Consider the following 16666-nt stretch of genomic DNA (forward strand, 5'->3'; position numbering starts at 1 on the left):
ATGGTGTGAGACATTGCTCTACCCAGCTCTCTTGTACTGCCATTGGCATTTACCTCCCTAAACACAGTATTTCAGATTTTTCCAGGGACTTGTTCTGGAAAACAAAGGCAAAATGTGGTTCTGTAAATATAGTTGAATTAACACCAGGAAAATCCCCAGACAACGTATAGATCCATAAAACCTGAGCAGATAAGATGTAAAAATAAAATATAGAGTTGGAAAGAATGAAATATTCAAAGACTTCTTGTTTCATTCTTCAAAAGCTGGTTGATTCTACTTGGACATAAGTGGACATGCAGAGTTTTGTAAAGAAATATGAAGTGCTAGAAGTAATAGTTAGAACACTTAGAAAATAAATGAATGGATTCAAAAGCAGAGCAGCAGAAAGTCCTGCAGCAACGCATCTTTGAACAACTGCAAGTTATCTGTTAGCAACCAGAAAGGTACCAGATTCCCGGAGGAGAACATACATATTAGCAGTGTTTAAAAACTTGAGATGGAAGAATCAGAATAGAACAGTCACCTCAACTTAATAGTTAGGAATGTAGTAGCAAAAATGACAAAGCAACTGATTATGGAAGATTTTGAAGAAAATGAAATAGTAAATATAAATTATGATCTTCTTATGAAAACTTACCTCTTGAATAAGCCACTGACAGAAAATACAAGAGATGAGAGCATTGGGAAGGGCCTGAAATTATGTGACTAAAGCAACACAAATTTATGTGGAGATGGCAATGTAAAAATGTGGTTATAGAAATGACAGTATTGGAAGTAGACTTAGAAATTCATACAACAACAATAAAAGCATTCAGAAGCACTGTCAGCAGCCGCAATACTTTCAGGAATATCCACTTGTTCCCATGGATATGATGAACTTGGTTGTAATAGTTTGCTTATGGTCATACTACATATACTGGCTGACAGCAGAACTGGGAGGGCAATTAAAGCAATCTCCTTTAGTGATGAGTTCTGATCACATTCAATCTTGTTTTTAACACTGCTGGGCAGACTAATATACACTGTATCATAAATGACTGACTTTTAAGTCTGGGGATCAGAAGAGAGGGCTGAAAGTACTAGGAAAAATGACAAAACAATTTGAGACATAACACATTGAGAAGATAAGGGAACCCAAAGTTTAGTAATGGTAAGTGTAAAACTGTATGTTTAGAAAAGGGAAGCCAAAGGAGCAGGTACTTTGTGGGGATAAATCTATCAGGCAGCAACTGACATAAAAACACCTGAGGAATCACACTTAGAAAAGACTAACATGATGACAGTGCCAGAAAAAAAGGCTCAGATCTTATTCTGGTCTTGCTGATCTGGTTGAAAACCAGACCATAACCTGATGCTGCAGTTTTATCCACGCCTGAGTCATCCCAAGACTTGAATTCATTCCCTTTGTGCCCTTAACAATCTCACTCTGAAGGACAGAGCTGTTCAGAGCAGTAACACCTCATGTGCTTTTGCTCCATTAGAGATACTCAGGGGGCCCTTGCATTCACGGGGGTAAGGAGGTGGAAGAAGGGAAGATGGAAAAGGTAAGCATGCCAAAATGAATGTAGGCAAGGAAACTTGATGGATGAGTGACATTTTGAGAGAGTGAAAAGTAAGCAGAGATGAGGCCAGTGAGTGTGAGAATCAATTCAGAAAAACTTGGGAATGTGTTTTGGAGGTAAGACATAATTGACTGACATAATAACGGTGGCTCTCAGAGTTTATTAGTGTCCTGGTTCGAAGGAAGTGAGTTTTTTGGCATGCTGTGGTCAAACCAATAGGTGCTCAGATTTGAATATTGGTGCCTGGTGTGGCCACTGAGGACATGAATTTGCACCTGAGAACACAAGCGGTTAAAAGCAGAGAACTCCCAGGAAAACGTCTCTTGGGTTCTGTCCGTGAAAGTGGTCAGAGCTCCACTGCCCAGCTGTGGGCTGGGTGGGTGAGGGGAAGCCAGGCAGCCAGGTGAGGTAGGGCCTTGGACAGAGAGGGGAGGTGAAGTTTCCTGCAGGGTGGAAGGGTGGAGTCATCCTCCCCCTCTGGAGAGAGAGAGGGAGAGAGCATCTTTGCCTGTGCCTATGCCACCTTGAAATTTGATATCATGTGCTGGCAGCACAGCCGAAGGAGAAGTGGGGGGGTGCAGCGAGGGTGCAGCAAGGGAAGGTGCCTGGCAGGGTAGCGTGGGAGTTCTGGGCAGGCAGAGCCTGAGATTTTAACCCTTTTCTTGGATTATGGAAACCTTACAAATGCTGATCCTCCTGGAGCTGAATGAGAAGAGAGATAGAGATGAAATAGGAGGAAATGGGCCAGTGTGATGCAAATTTGTGCAAGTGAAAGATATCCGAGAGAAGTTGAGAAGAATCCTAGGTGGGAGGAGATGATGGAGTGGCCTTTGGCTGGACTTTTCTTGCACAGCCATGGACAGAACCAATTTTTTTTCCTGTGACACAGAGACTGCATTTAGGGGGAGGCAATGGCTTGGAGCCAAGAGAGTGCAGTGATGTTATGTGAAGGAGAGCATGAACAGAGATGATGGGTGAGGAGGGTGGTGGTGCCCTCGATCATCAGTGAAGAAGATCTCTGTTCTTGAGACCCCTCGGCCCCAGGGGGTGAATTTGGGGGGGACAGGTGTCCTGAAAGAGAAAGACTTTGCTTTTTTTGGAACTGGGCAAAGCAGCCTTAAAAAGGGAACCCTAGAAGCAGCTCTGGTCAATGTGCAGTGGTGAGAGGACTGGGCATGGAAGGAAGATGTCACAATGGCAAATGTTCTCTGGGTGGTGCCACGTGAGACATGGAGATGCATACTCAGGATCCCGGCTTGCCCTGAGCCTCTCTAGAGAGCCAGGGCTGCTCTGCCCCCCGTTGTGTGCAGCTCCTGAGCAGACAGACATATGGCTGTGACAGCACTGGAGACCCTGCTCACGAGCAGAGAGCAGAGTCTGAGGGTTGAAGGAGCTGGAGGCACCTGTGTTCCCAGTGGCCCAGGGAACAGGTTGCTACATTTCATGCTGAGGTATTATAGCGATCTGGCTCCCTCAGGATTCAGGCAGCTGGCTCCAAAGAAAATTTCTTAGGCAGCTGGCCTGAGGAAAAAAAAAAGATAATTTTTTGACGCCCTTACTCTTTAGTACTGGAAAACAGAAAGAAATTTTCCTCTGCAATTCTGAGTCAGCACATGGACGAAGAGCTGAAAAGAATAACACAACAAAGCTTACAGAAAGCATAATATATGAACAGTGTCTTCAACTTTTAAGAGTAAAATAGTACTGATAGAGAAAGTATTATTTCCAACAAAATGGTCTATTTTGATGGTTCTGCATTTTGGGAGACCAGAAAAATAATTTTAAATTATTCTTTGTAGGTAATTTTAAGCAATCTTCCAAGTCTTGCAGGTACGATTTTCATTTGATAATTTCTCATATTTAATTAATCTTGTGTCTAACATCCATTGATGAAGAAAGAGACAAGGATGTGATAAAAGAGTTTGATATATGGGTAGTGAATGAGACCTATACTGTATTCAAGGGCATGAAGGAGAGTGAAAGGCCCCTTCACAGGGTAATTCACCTTCCTTTATTGCCCGTTCTCTGTTGGGATGACCAGTGGAAATACCCATTCCACCATCTCAGCACTCCTTACCTTCTAAAAAGGTGTCCCCCAGAACACAAATAACAGCCCCAGAAGGAACAATTTCACCCAAAGATTAAATTATGGACATGAGGAGAGAGAAAAGGAAGTGAGTAGTACAAGTAGAATTTGATTCACACTATTGCACTAAAACTTCACATGCAAGTGTCCCTCCTGTCAGATTTAATGGCGCAAAATTCTCAGATGTGAGTATTTCATCATGAGAAATCTGATTTAGGTGATACCTGTCCTCAGCTGTGGACATTGCCTTACAATGACTGGATGCAGGAAAGAGCCATTGAGTGTAAGGAACCTTTATCCTGGGATGTGTTTCCATTTCTGGAGTAATGTGAGGTACCCAATAAGTAGGGAAGTTGAAAGGAGTTGAAAAGAGCTATAGAGGTCTGCCTCTGCTTCTGCCACGGGATGAGATGTGACCCTGAAGCAAGCAGGGTGGCACTCCACAGTATCTGCTCAACATCTCTGCCCCTTTGACCTTGGGCACAGCCTGGTTGATTATTAACCAGGGCTGTGATTTACCCTCAGCTGGCGACTCCCAGCTCAACTCAGTGGCCCCACAGGGCCACTCACTCTTTCACCTGCAAGGGGATGGGGGAGGGAAACAGAGTGAGAGGAGTCATGGTTGAAATAAAGACAATTAAATACCTAAAGCAGGAGCTATGTATGCAAGCAAATCAAAGTAAGGAATTCATTCTATCCTCCCAGCAGTCAAATGTTCAGCTGTGTCCAGGGCTCCATCAGCCATGACAGTGATATGGTAAGACAAATACCTTAGCTTGTAGCATCTCTATTTCCTTCTTCTTCCCTCACATTTTATTGCTGAGCATGACTCCATATGGGATAGAATAGTCCTTGGATCAGTTGGAGTCAGCTGTCCCATCTGTGTCCCCTTTTAATTTCTTGTGCATCTGCAATCTACTCTCTGGCAGCTCAGTGTGAGAATCAGAGGAGGCCCTGACACTGTGTAATTACTGCCAGCAATGACTAAAACATCTCTGTGTTACCAGTATTGTTTTTAGCACAAATTCAACACATAGCACCATACCAGCTACTATGAGGAAAATTCATTCCATTGCTGTGAAAACGAGTGCACACACTTGTTGAAAGGTTAAAGTACAGCATTGAGCCAAACTGGTTCACTTGAAACCAATTAGACAGGATACCACCAGCCAGGTTTACATGAAAAAGTGAAGTGGAATGGATGTCCTGCTGGTGTGTTTATCCCTTCAGGAACCAATTGGCTTGAACAAATGGTGAAGGAGTTGGCAGGTGCCAAATATACAGAAGAGGAAATGAAAGAGAGAATAAATGCTGAAAAGAAACTAGAGACATTTCAGCGTCTAGAATTTGGGGATCCTGGGATATATGAGGTAAGCAGGAACTGAAAGTACTGTCCCTGCTCTTCCTACAGGGAGTAATAGCCGAAAGACAATGGCTGATCTTAGAGGTAATGGAGAACCTAGAGCCTTAACAACAGCTATGGTCTGCAGAAGTAGCATGTCCTAGTGCCTCTGGTGTCCCAACACAAGGGCCTTCCATGGGAGACAGGGTCCTCCTGCCACAGACCCAGTAACTTTAATTAGTAAGACCTTTTTCTTAGGTGTCATGTTCTTAGGCCTGTGTCATGTGAAATGGTGCTTGGTGGCAGAGGTTGGCAGAAGCCTACACCACCAGTGCATCCCTGTAGGTTTTCCAAGTAATAAGATATATCTCTGGTTTCACCTTTTCTTATAACCTACAATAACTGAGCAGGCACAACTCATATAAGTTGAATAAGCTGCTTCTGTCTTGTCACATTTCTTCTCACTTTCTTTAAAGAGGATGAAGCAGCTTCCTTCCAGAAGAATTATAGTAACCCATCTGAGACCTGATCTCCTGCCTCCATCCATTTTCCAAAGCAAAGCTAAGGTGAGTATTCTCTTTGCATCACACTGCAAAATCTTTCCATCCTAAATTAGCTTTCCTCTGTGTGAGATGTCTTTTCTACATTTTCACCTGAGCTGGTCAACACACAGCCACATTTCTAAGGTTGAAGTGACAGCTCAGTGTGCCAAGGCTGTGAACAAAGATCCTCTACCAGCTGCATCTTTGCTGACTATTGGTGGACTTGTTGCTGAGTATCACTGTCCTTTCAGCTCTCCTTCAGAAAGATGCTTCCAGGTTGGTGGTAGAAACCTGAGCAAGTCAAGGAGTAATTCTGTCTGGTTTAACTTGCCTTCAAAACCAGGGTACCTGTGGAAAACCCACCACAGGCTGTGACTAAGATAATCTTAGATGGGAATTACTGCAGAGAGAAGCTAGGCTACATCTAGAGACTGTTTGTGGCTCTTTTGTTCAGTAGATCATGAACTCATTTGTCTGGGTTGGAACTAGGTAGAACTGTCTTGAGGGAATCACTTCTTGTTTTCAGCCTGAAGCTTAGATTATCAACAAGTGATCAGCCAAAGCTCTGCTTTCTTACTCAAGAAAAGGAATTAGACCAGAATTGGATGGTCTGGTGCATTTTAGTGGACAAGTAAGCTTGCAGACAACACCAAGTTGGGCGGAAGTGTTGATTTGCTGGAGGGTCGGAGGCCCTGCAGAGGGATTTGAACAGACAATGGGCTGAGGCCAATTGTATGAGCTTAAATAAGGTATGTATTTATCCTACAAAATGGGGGTCACAGCAACCGTGTGCAACACTAAAGACTGGGGGCAGAGTGGCTAGAAAGCTACCCAGTGGAAAAGGACCCAGGGATGCTGGTTGACAGTGGCTGAACATGAGCCAGAACTGTGCCTGGGTGGATAAGAAAGCCAGTGGCATCCTGGTGTGGATCGGGATATATGGTGGATAGGATATATGATCAAATAATGTGGTCAGCAGGACCAGGACAGTGATTGTCCCCATGTACTTGGCACCGGTAAGTGACACACCTTGAGCACTGTGTCCAGTTTTGGGCCTCTCACTACAAGGAGGACATTGAGGTCCTGGAGTGTGTCCAGAGAAAGGCGCTGGAACTGGTGAAGGGTTTGGAGCATAAGTTTTAGGAGAAGCAGCTGAGGGAGCTGGGATTGTTTAGCCTGGAGAAAAGGAGGCTCAGGGATTGCCACCTGAAGGGAAGTTGTAGCAAGGTGGAGCTTGGTCTCTTGACAGGCCAAAAGGAAATGGCCTCAAGTTGCACTGAGGGAGATTTTGATCTGGATATGAGAAAAAATTTCTTCACAGAAAGGGTTGCCAAGCACTGGTTGCCAGGGAAGTGTTTGAGTCACTGTTCCTGAAGATATTTAAAAAAAATGTAGATCTGATCTTAGGGACATGGTTTAGTGATGGACTTGGTAGTGTTTGGTTAATGGTTGGACTTGATGACCTAAATGATTCTGTGATTCAATGACTCTATGTGATATGTCAAGAAGACAGCATTTTGGTCAGTCAAAAGATGTATTTTCTTCCTCTAGATCCTTGTGCTAGTTCGGAACCCCAAGGACACGGCTGTCTCCTATTACCACTTCTGCAACAACCTACCAGTGATGCCATCCTTCGCCTCCTGGGATGAGTACTTTGCAGACTTCATGAATGGAAAATGTACTTTGCCCTACCTCCTCTGGCATTTCTCCTAATAAGAGTGGCATACACAGGGCCTTGTGCATGGGAATCCTTCTGTGACATACCTTACCAAGGCACTCCCAGAGCAGGCAGACAGGCCCCTGTTATGGCAGAAACAGAGTACCAGAGAAACAGAGTTTTGTATCTCACTTAGAATGGAGAGATCATGAGAAAGCTTTAGCCTGACTTTTCCATTCCCACAATTGTGGTTTGCCGTATCAAGTGGACAGACCTGGGCCATGCTGCACTGATTTCAGAAGAAAGAGCAGACATGTTGAGCTGGTCATCCCTTCGCCGTTCTAAAGCCACACTTAGAAAGCTGTCTGGGCTGACTCCTCTGATTTGGTTAAGGGCCTGTATTGGGGAGTACTCTAGACAGTTATGCCTCTTCTTTGTTTGCAGTGGCCTGGGGATCCTACTTTGACCACCTAGTGGAATGGAACAAATACATTGACAACGAGAGGATCATGACAATAAGCTATGAGGAACTCAAAGAGGTGTGGCATTCCACCCAGCTCTTCCTTGATGAGTGTGTTGTGCATCCCTCCTGATATGTATGGGTGTGGGAAAGTAGAAACTCTTGGGGCAAGTCTGTCTTTAGAAGGATGTGCCTTTCTGAGTTACTCATTTATGTTTGGGCCAAGCCCATGGATGTTAGGAGGAGGACAGCCTTGCCTGTTTGTGAAAGGAGTTTTATCTGGCAGAGGCACAGATTTTGGGAAAGAAGAAAAGGCCTTGAAACTGAGGCCAAAATATGTATGGTCTGAAGAGTTTTCTGTTAGAGCTCTTGGAATTCCTTAGTGACATTGTGGGAGACATCTTGCCCTGCTGGGCTTCCCACAGGGCGCTGGCTCCATGCCACAGCCACAGTGTAAAATCTCTTGATTTCACCTCTGTGCTATGTTCCTTTGGACAGGAACCGATACTGGGGATGAAAAAGATTGCTTCCTTCTTTGGATTTTCCCTGTGTGAGGAAGATTTTTCCAGAATTGCCAAGAAGACCAGTTTCAAAGCTATGAAAGAGAAATCCAGCGAAACCCATGGAAAGTTTGGGGACATCCTCTTCCGGAAAGGTAAGTCTCTGCAAATGAAGACCTACCTTCTGAAGGAGAACTCCAGAAGGAGTTTTGAGCATGTTACTTAGCTGTGAACTCATTGGACTGTCTGTGTGAGTTCTCTCCTGTGGTGCCACCTGTACAGAAAGCTTCTGCTGTTGACAGGATCCCCACACCTCAAGAGTCTTTGGTTTCTGAGTACGACAAGCATGGGCTTTTTAAAATCCATTTCTTTCATCACTCCTTGGAGGAAGAGGGATTTAGCCAATCTCCTCTATACCACCTTCCACAAAAATATTTCTCCCTTCAGAGGAAGTAATTAATGAATGAGCTTTCCCTTGTGACAAAACCAGATTCCCCTTTTTCTGTGTAAAAGCTTCATGAAGTCACCTTGGAAATCCCCTTCTGGGGAGGGAGCACTTGCAGGCAGCTAACCAGAAATGCTCCCTGTTATCTGGCTACAGACTTTGCTTCTGATCTTTGATACCTTTCCTCTCCCAGGCAATCAGACCTCTCAGGGCATTTAATGTGATTCTTCCTGCCTTATGTAGTCAATGACTCTGCTCCACTGCTGCCTAGATATTATTTTCTCTCAGGAGCATCTCCCTTCAGTTTTTGGTACTCATACACAGGGCTTGTTGGAAACTGGAGAGATGTCTTCTCTAAGGCTCAGAATGAAGAAATGGACCGGAAATTTCAAGATTCCCTAGGAGGAACAAAGATGGCAGCAAAGATAAAATATGATGTGTACTGCAAGGCCTGAAAATAAGCAAATGAATAACATGACAGCAAGCCAAAGGTGATTCTCCAAAGGTGGATAGTCTCAATTTTTTCTTCCCATGAGAGAAGAGAGAAACCCCTCTGAGAACTGCCTGGTACCTCCAAAAATTTCATAGATAATTCTTAGCCATGTCTGGGGTCTACATCTTTTGCTTTGATTAATGTAGCCAAATAAAATGTGTTCACCTCAAGTGAATGCCTGGCACCCTTTCAGGAGGGAGATGGTGCACAGACATTATGGCAGCAGTCTGGTGGCATCCCTGTCTCTGCTTCTTGGCCTGAAATGATGAATGAGGCCCCTGCAGGTCTTGTTGGTGAGAGGGGGATCAACACAGAGCCTCTCCTCTGGCACAGAGTGGACTTGACATGGATATATGGTGTGGGTCTGAACCACCAAATGTCTATAGAATAGGTAGAATATATTAGTCTGGGTTTAGATCCATCATAGCTGCCATGGTGTTGGCAGGTCAGAAAGGCCTTTGACACTTTGGCAAACTTCACACATTGGTATGGCAAAGGGTGGAATTTCTAAAGCTCAAAGAGCCATGAACTCTTAAGTAACAAACAGCTATATGCTTTTTGGAGCATTTTACTCCTGTTGGACTCTCTGGGAAGGTAAGTGGCAAGTAGGCAGAACCACAACACTCAAATGGGAGGACTGAAGGAAAGAAGCCCCTTGATGACCCTAAGCTAAACTAGCAAACTATGAGAGTGGCATTTATTTGACAATAAATACACTTATGCTACATAGGTATGTTTTCCACACCTACTTGCTGGTGTTGATGTCCTTGCTACATCTATGCAGAATGTGTTGCATGACCTTTTGTCACAACCAGTCTCATAGGAAACAGAAAAGCCAAGGAGGTGAATGTCTGGCAAATAGAATTCGGTTCCTTGGAAGAGCGATTCCTCTGCCATGTTCATAGGTAGATTTACCAGCAGGACTCTTACATTGAACTAAGATTAAATACTGAGCAACCAGAAACCACAAATGTAATTAAAAAAACTGGGAAATTCTTAAATCCTTGTCCAAGTGCTGACTGTCCCTGCACAGCTCCTCAGGACTACCTTTACCCTGCCCATGGCCCAGGGCTCCATGCCAGCCCCTGATCCAGGCTCTCAGCCCCTCCTCCAGTGATGGTGCAGCAGGGTCAGGCTTCAGCTCCCCACAGTCTGCCCTGCCTGGCCACTGGCCCTGCCAAGCTGGACCCATCCACAGACCCACATCCTGGCCAATCCTCAGCCCATCACCTTCCCCAGGAGAGTGTCCAATGCCTGGGCTGGGGCTGCCCAAGTGCTCCTGGCTGCTGTGCACCTGGCTGGACAGTGGGATGTGCTTTGGCTGCCATGCCCTGCATCCCCTGTGTGACAGGGATAATGGGAAGTGATGCAGATCAGCTCTGAAGTGTCACTCAAAGCCTGCTTTCCAGGCAGATTTTCTAAATGTGTGTACAAGAGCTGCACATGTAAAGAAGCTCTGTGTGGACAGGTGCGTTTGTTTGATGGTTCTGGGTTTGTAGGTTTCCATTTCCAGAAGAGTAGGACTTTTTCTTATTCTGGGCTGCCGTGGATGACAAGAGGCAAGTGTCCATGACCCATAATTTTTGGAACTCTCAACATTTTTACCTGTTACTTAGTACAGACCCTACACAATTTACTATATGGTGATATGAAAAGCTATCTAGACAACAGAAATCACTGTGTAATCTCAATGTCTGCAAGGAGTTGAACAAGGAGTTAAAGAAGGGAACAAGACTGATCAGAAGTGCAAAAAAATCACTGAAATATTCGAAAGGCATTTATTAAGATAAAGAGGTGACATCTTAAGGTCTGTTGGTTTGGTTTTTTCTTCTGTGAAGAATTTTTGCAGCCAAAGGGCAGTCCAGAAACTTTGGAGACTCTGAAGTTCTTGTAAACCAGAAGGATAATGTGATTCTCACCAGATTTCCTAAAATGGGTGAGTCTTTCTTGCTTGATGAAGTGTCCATTGCCACAGTACAGAATTGTGTGGCTGCACATAACACAGTGACAATGCCCCCGATGGATTCAGATTTCTGTGGAGGAACAGGAGCGGGGGTTGCTCCCTGGAAGGAGTCAGAAGGTGCTTCCATAGGCTTTCTTCATTGCAGGATGTAGGTAATTTCTTGGTGCTGGGTGGAGCTGCAGGCTCACCTGCCACCCAGACTCTTGGACCCTTTTCCTCCCCCCATGCCTTTCAGTCCCAGCATTTGGGTTACCTTCACGTTTTCTACAAATCACTTAGAGAAACAACAGGCCATTTGAGGGGGAGGAAATAAAAGGAGTTGATATTTTATCCGGATTACATCTCCTTAAGTGCTCCACTTGAATCCTTTTTTTTTTCCTCAGACAGAAAATGTATAAAATTGTCTTATGTAAATATCATAGGTAATTTAGTGATAATTTGATGTCTGAGTCGTAGCATCTCAAATTTCCAACCAATCTTTAAAAAACTGTGTTAGAAAATGCTTTATGTGACTTATTTTAAATATAATATACTCTAGATTAATCTCACTTAATTAGATGATGTGGTGGTGAATTATGGGTAAGCTGAGAGGAGTGCAGCCATACTTTCAGGTCTACAGAGGGAAAGGACTTTTGGCTTCCAAACAACATTTTTCACAGAAATTATTGCAATATGAATTGAAGAGATGAGCTCAGACTCTTGATGATTAAAAGGCTGAAACTGGATTTGCTTATTAGTAGACAAGGTAATGGTTGCACAGAAACTCTTCTGAGAACTAGCCTTGGATGGAACTGAAATAATTTTAGTCAGTGAAGACTGTTACTTTTGACTGATTCCTCCAATTAAAAAAAATTTTTTTAGAAATTGATCAGTTGTATTTGCTTTTCACAAAGTTTTCATTCCAGGCTGTTTTGGATTTACGTCTAGAAATACAGTCATCAGTCTTTGCTGATTTGTGAAATCTTATAGTTTCCCATCTGATGCTACCCCCATTTAAAGGATTTCTTTCTTCTAACCTCTCAGTCTATGTATGCTTACGAGTGTACAGGCTGGAAACCTTGTCTGTAATGAAAGTCCCTTCCTAAGGCATGCAGTTTTAAATCTTTTTCCTTTGTTTTATTTAGTTTCATCCATAGTTCATCGAACTATCTTTTTCTAGTAAAATGCTTACCTTGTATTTGTTCCCAGTCCTGTTAAATATAATGAAAAAATTATCTTTCAGAAGACAATTCAGTCTCGTGTCTTGCTCTGCTTGTGCCTTTTCAAAGTAAGGCTAAATCTTTTGATCTGAAACTAATATAACATTTTCATACAGATTAGTTTTTAATTTCTTGTGTAAAATGTCTTTTCTGAGACTGTATGTAGGCTTTAAATGGGGGATGATACATTTCTGAATGTGAAGTGATAAAGTGCCACTTACAATGACTCAGGACACACATTCTTTTTCAGTCGTGGCTCCATAGGCTACTGTTGCCTTCCCTCATCCCTGCCAAAGACAAATGTTCCCTCAAATTTCCTTGCAGAGCTGCTCCCTGGCCTCTTTTATCTCAAGTAATCCAGACTAGGATACCTTTAAACTAACTGAAAGGATCTTCAGTTGTCCAAAGCTTAGAAGTGATCCTAACTAGACCTTTTTTTTTACAGTGGACTGACCATAAGCACTGAGAGGACTGTAAATTTCTAAAGGCTACATTTACATTTAGCTAAACTTGGACAGTCAGTGTTTAAAATACAGAAACTCAGTTTATTCTGAGTGAGAACATAAAAATATAACAGACCTTTCTCTTCACATTCTTTTTGTCTCAGTCCAGCAACATTTTGTGGCATTTTGGGTTGCAGCAGGCCCCACGCAGGCTGAATATTCCTGCGAAATCTGAGCTCATGGCTGCCCCAAAGGCTAGGCTTACTTCCCGCTCTGACTGCTGTTGTCTGCTCCTTTTTTTGTATAAGCTCTTCTGTTTGTTAGACACCCCCAGCTTTCTGAAACAGCACAAAACACTCACTTTTGGTGGCAGCAAACTGTCTGATTGACCCAGCTGTCTTGCACAACCTCACCCTTGGCGTCTCTGGGTCACTAAGAAAGAATTTATTGCTTCAAAGACTTGGCTCTGTCATTTTCTGCTTCTTTCAGGCATCTGCTAATATCTGCCCTCGCTGCAGGCTTCCTCCCCACTGGGTCATGCCCTCATGCTCCAGAAGACTTTCTCCTTCAGCCAAGGCAGGGCAGGCACAGAAAGGCAAAAAGGCAACCCCCTGGCTGGCCACTGAAAGGGAACAGGGTAGACACAGCATTCTGTGCATGCAGTGATATTTAGCATCCCTCTCCCTCACACCCAGACAGGGACAGCAATGGGTATAGATATGCTGGAAGTCACAGTCTTTTGGGCTGGAGGGGAGTGGAAATTGGACTTTTCTGAGAGGAGAAATTTGGATCTCAATTCAGTGGTGATCATTTCAGGTTTATTGTATTCCCTCTGGTTGTTTTACCAAGAAAGTCATTCTTATTTGAAAAATACAGAATTTATATATTTTCTGTCCAGAAACAGCTTACTAAGTAAGGTGTGCATTCGTTATTTTTAAAAACAATATTGAAAATTTTTAAAATGTTAAACATATATATTTTCTGAGTATTTAACATCTTTTTCTTAGCCACTTAGTTGCATACTTAGGAGTTTTTTCATATTAGATCCAGAACATCAAAGATAAAGCCATTTACTTCAACTTCTACTTGTCCTGGAGGATAAGTACTTCACATCTCTATGAATGGGAAAGGTATTTCCCATTCTCTAGAAAGATATTCTGATTATCAGCATGTACACATAAAAAATAGTTGTAGCCAAAGTGAGCCTAGATTTTTGGCAATGAACAAAAAATCAGAATTTGAACTTGTGTTTGGCAGAAACTGCATTTTCTGACACTGTTATTTAGGTCTTTCCACCAGAAAAGTGCTCAAAACCTTAGCCCTGAATTCCCCCACTCTTTTAATAATTGTCATGTATTATTTTTAAGGTTCCAATGACACAAATGTAGTTCTGCATTGAGCCTTTCCTAGAAAGAGACTGAACCAGTGGTTAATGACAGGGGTTGGTTTTGTACATTTGGCTTCTCTCCAGCTAATGCACATTGGCTGCTGCAGCTGGAACGTGATGAGGAGAAATGTGGAGAGAAGCCATTGCACCCTCTTCAGTAATTCCCATGTGCTTTCCTACCCATTTCCAACTTTCTGATGGCAGATAATAAGCAAATATGGGGTGCCTGAGCAACGTTCATTTATGAGAGAACTTCTCTGGAATCCTAAGGAAAAGGGAAGGATGGACTGAAACATCAGGACAGGTTGGATATAGTCCCCAGACTTCCTGTTGGACAGTGTTTTCTAGGCCTTATTTTTTTGAAGGCATGTAATTGTTTACAAACTGTGGAAAGCACAACATCAGAGCAATCAGATCGGTGTTACTGCCTGAAGATTTGCTTATATTAATAGAAACAAAACCCCACAAAAATATGCTTGTTGTGTATGATTCAATAAGAATTTATTAAAGTCCTGGTATCAAAAGAAAAATTTTCACTGAGACTGTATGCATCAGTATGGACAGTTTCATTCATTCTCCTTTCTTGCAAAAAATATCAATTACTTATTTTTGAGGCTTTATTATTGCTGTTTGTAAATATTTCAAAGAAAAGACATTGTTGAGTACTACAACCTGCATTAAATGAAGCAGTAACATTTTTGAGTGGCCGGTTTTTTGAGGGGAGAAGGGTATAACATGGCAGTGAGAAATACTGTTATCATGAAAAAACTCATGTTCAAAAATACAGAGATCAAAGGTTTGAGAGGACATAAATTTAGAGACATAGATGATGTTCATTATACCACAGACATGCATGCTAAAATAGTTGAAGAACTCAGTCAGAAGGTTCTTCCAGGGTTGAGACCTAATAAAGCACCTCTGATTATCCTCCTGCTAATACAGAAAATCTTTCTTTCATCTTAGTCCTCCAAAGACAGTTTACTGTAAAGAAAATTAAATGCAGCCCAGGAGCTGGGAACAAGTCAGAATTCATTCAGTTATTTATTCCAGCTAGTTCTAGATATGATGCTTCATTGCTCTTCTGTTTCTTAGCCCTTGCTTCATAGTACAAATCCCCCAGCTGAATATAAATCTAAAGTTATGAAAGGAAGGTAGTGGTGAAGAAGAAACCCTTTTTCCTCTACCTAACACATCTCTGCTTTCACTGCTGCTGAATACCTTTTTCTCTTCAACACTGGCTTGGGAATTGACTTGCCTGTGTAGTTGAGTGAAACAGTGATTTCAGTGATCAGTATCTGAAGTCAGTATCTAAGTTATGAGGAATCAAAAGGTTAATGCTATTGAAAGTAAAATATATTTCAACTTTTAGTCAGAGTACTACTGAAATCATGTACTGCAGGTCATAATGACCCATTAAGATCAGCTCAATGATGCTTCAAAACAGAAATGGTCAGGAAATTGCTGTTCTTGCAAGTGACATTAAAATAATGCATATTTATGTAATGTAGTTACTGGCTTTTATTGAAACCTGAAATATTAAAACACATTTTTGGAAAAAAAAAAGAAAAGGGAAATTTTGCAAAAAATTTCTATTAGTCACAAAGCTTTTTTTCTTGGAAAGTATTTTGGCAGGAGCTCTTAACATATATGTTGAAATGCTTTTAGAAACACTTAAAATTGGGTTTGGATATGACATAATTCTAATTAAATTCTTTGGCAAAGGAGCAATTTTTCCAACTTCAAGCAAAGAATGTAATAAAGATGGGCTTTAAAAATAAAAGCACATTGTATTACAAACCATGTGTCCACTGCTCTCCATAATGATTCTTGGCACACAAAGTATGCGCATCTACACATCCCCAGTCTGTTGACAGAATCAGGACAGGTCTTAGAGGTTCACTTTCTTTCCTAATTGTCTGGAATATGTATGAATCATCAGTGACCTAATTTTCAGAATTACAGAGCATTTATTTTCTACCCATTTTATACGTATCAGTACCATGAAATAGCTCTTAAAATCAGAGCAGCTGATGTATTTTATGTAAAGATATATAAGGTGTTTTGGAAAGAAATTTTGCCCAAGATGGCATTATTTTTTTTTTAAATAATCAACATTTTGTCATGGAATTTAAATTACAAGACTGAAATGAAGAGTTAACTATAAAATGTGGATCCTATAGATGGAATTGAAAACTGCATTGCAATAACATGAAATATTATGCATTTAGCAAAAGTTTTTAACTACTGCTTGCATGCGTTCTCTCTTATTGGCCTTGCTACAGATTAAAAATGTCTTCTAAGTGTCTTCTTCAAAAAGTCTGAAGTACATGGGCATGTTGGGGACGCTATCCCACCATCAGACATCCTGCTTCTTTAGTTCAGTGTCTCCCCGTCCACTGGGATCTGTTCCCTGGGAAACAGATTTTTGGCTCATGGCCCTGCGTCTTCCTGGACACTTATTCTTACAAATACAGAATCATAAACCGTGTCAATGAATCTACCAGAGTTTCCTGAAAGTTATTGGTAGTACAGTGTTTCCCATTTGCATCATTTTGTACGGACAAAATAGCCTTGCAGGAGGAGAAAC

At 42.2% G+C, this 16666-nt stretch overlaps 1 protein-coding gene across 1 annotated transcript; it reads left to right on the forward strand.

Moving 5' to 3' along the window:
- The first annotated feature begins 4236 nt into the window (after positions 1-4236).
- Positions 4237-9049, forward strand: LOC115901780 (sulfotransferase 6B1-like). Its single transcript, XM_030944743.1, has 7 exons — positions 4237-4327; positions 4879-5018; positions 5467-5556; positions 7084-7210; positions 7634-7728; positions 8148-8304; positions 8919-9049. The coding sequence occupies exons 1-7, from the start codon at positions 4237-4239 to the stop codon at positions 9047-9049; spliced, it is 831 nt and encodes a 276-aa protein (XP_030800603.1).
- Positions 9050-16666: the final 7617 nt, after the last annotated feature.

The sequence above is a fragment of the Camarhynchus parvulus genome, chromosome 3 (assembly GCF_901933205.1).
Source record: "Camarhynchus parvulus chromosome 3, STF_HiC, whole genome shotgun sequence".
Classification (NCBI taxonomy): domain Eukaryota; kingdom Metazoa; phylum Chordata; class Aves; order Passeriformes; family Thraupidae; genus Camarhynchus; species Camarhynchus parvulus.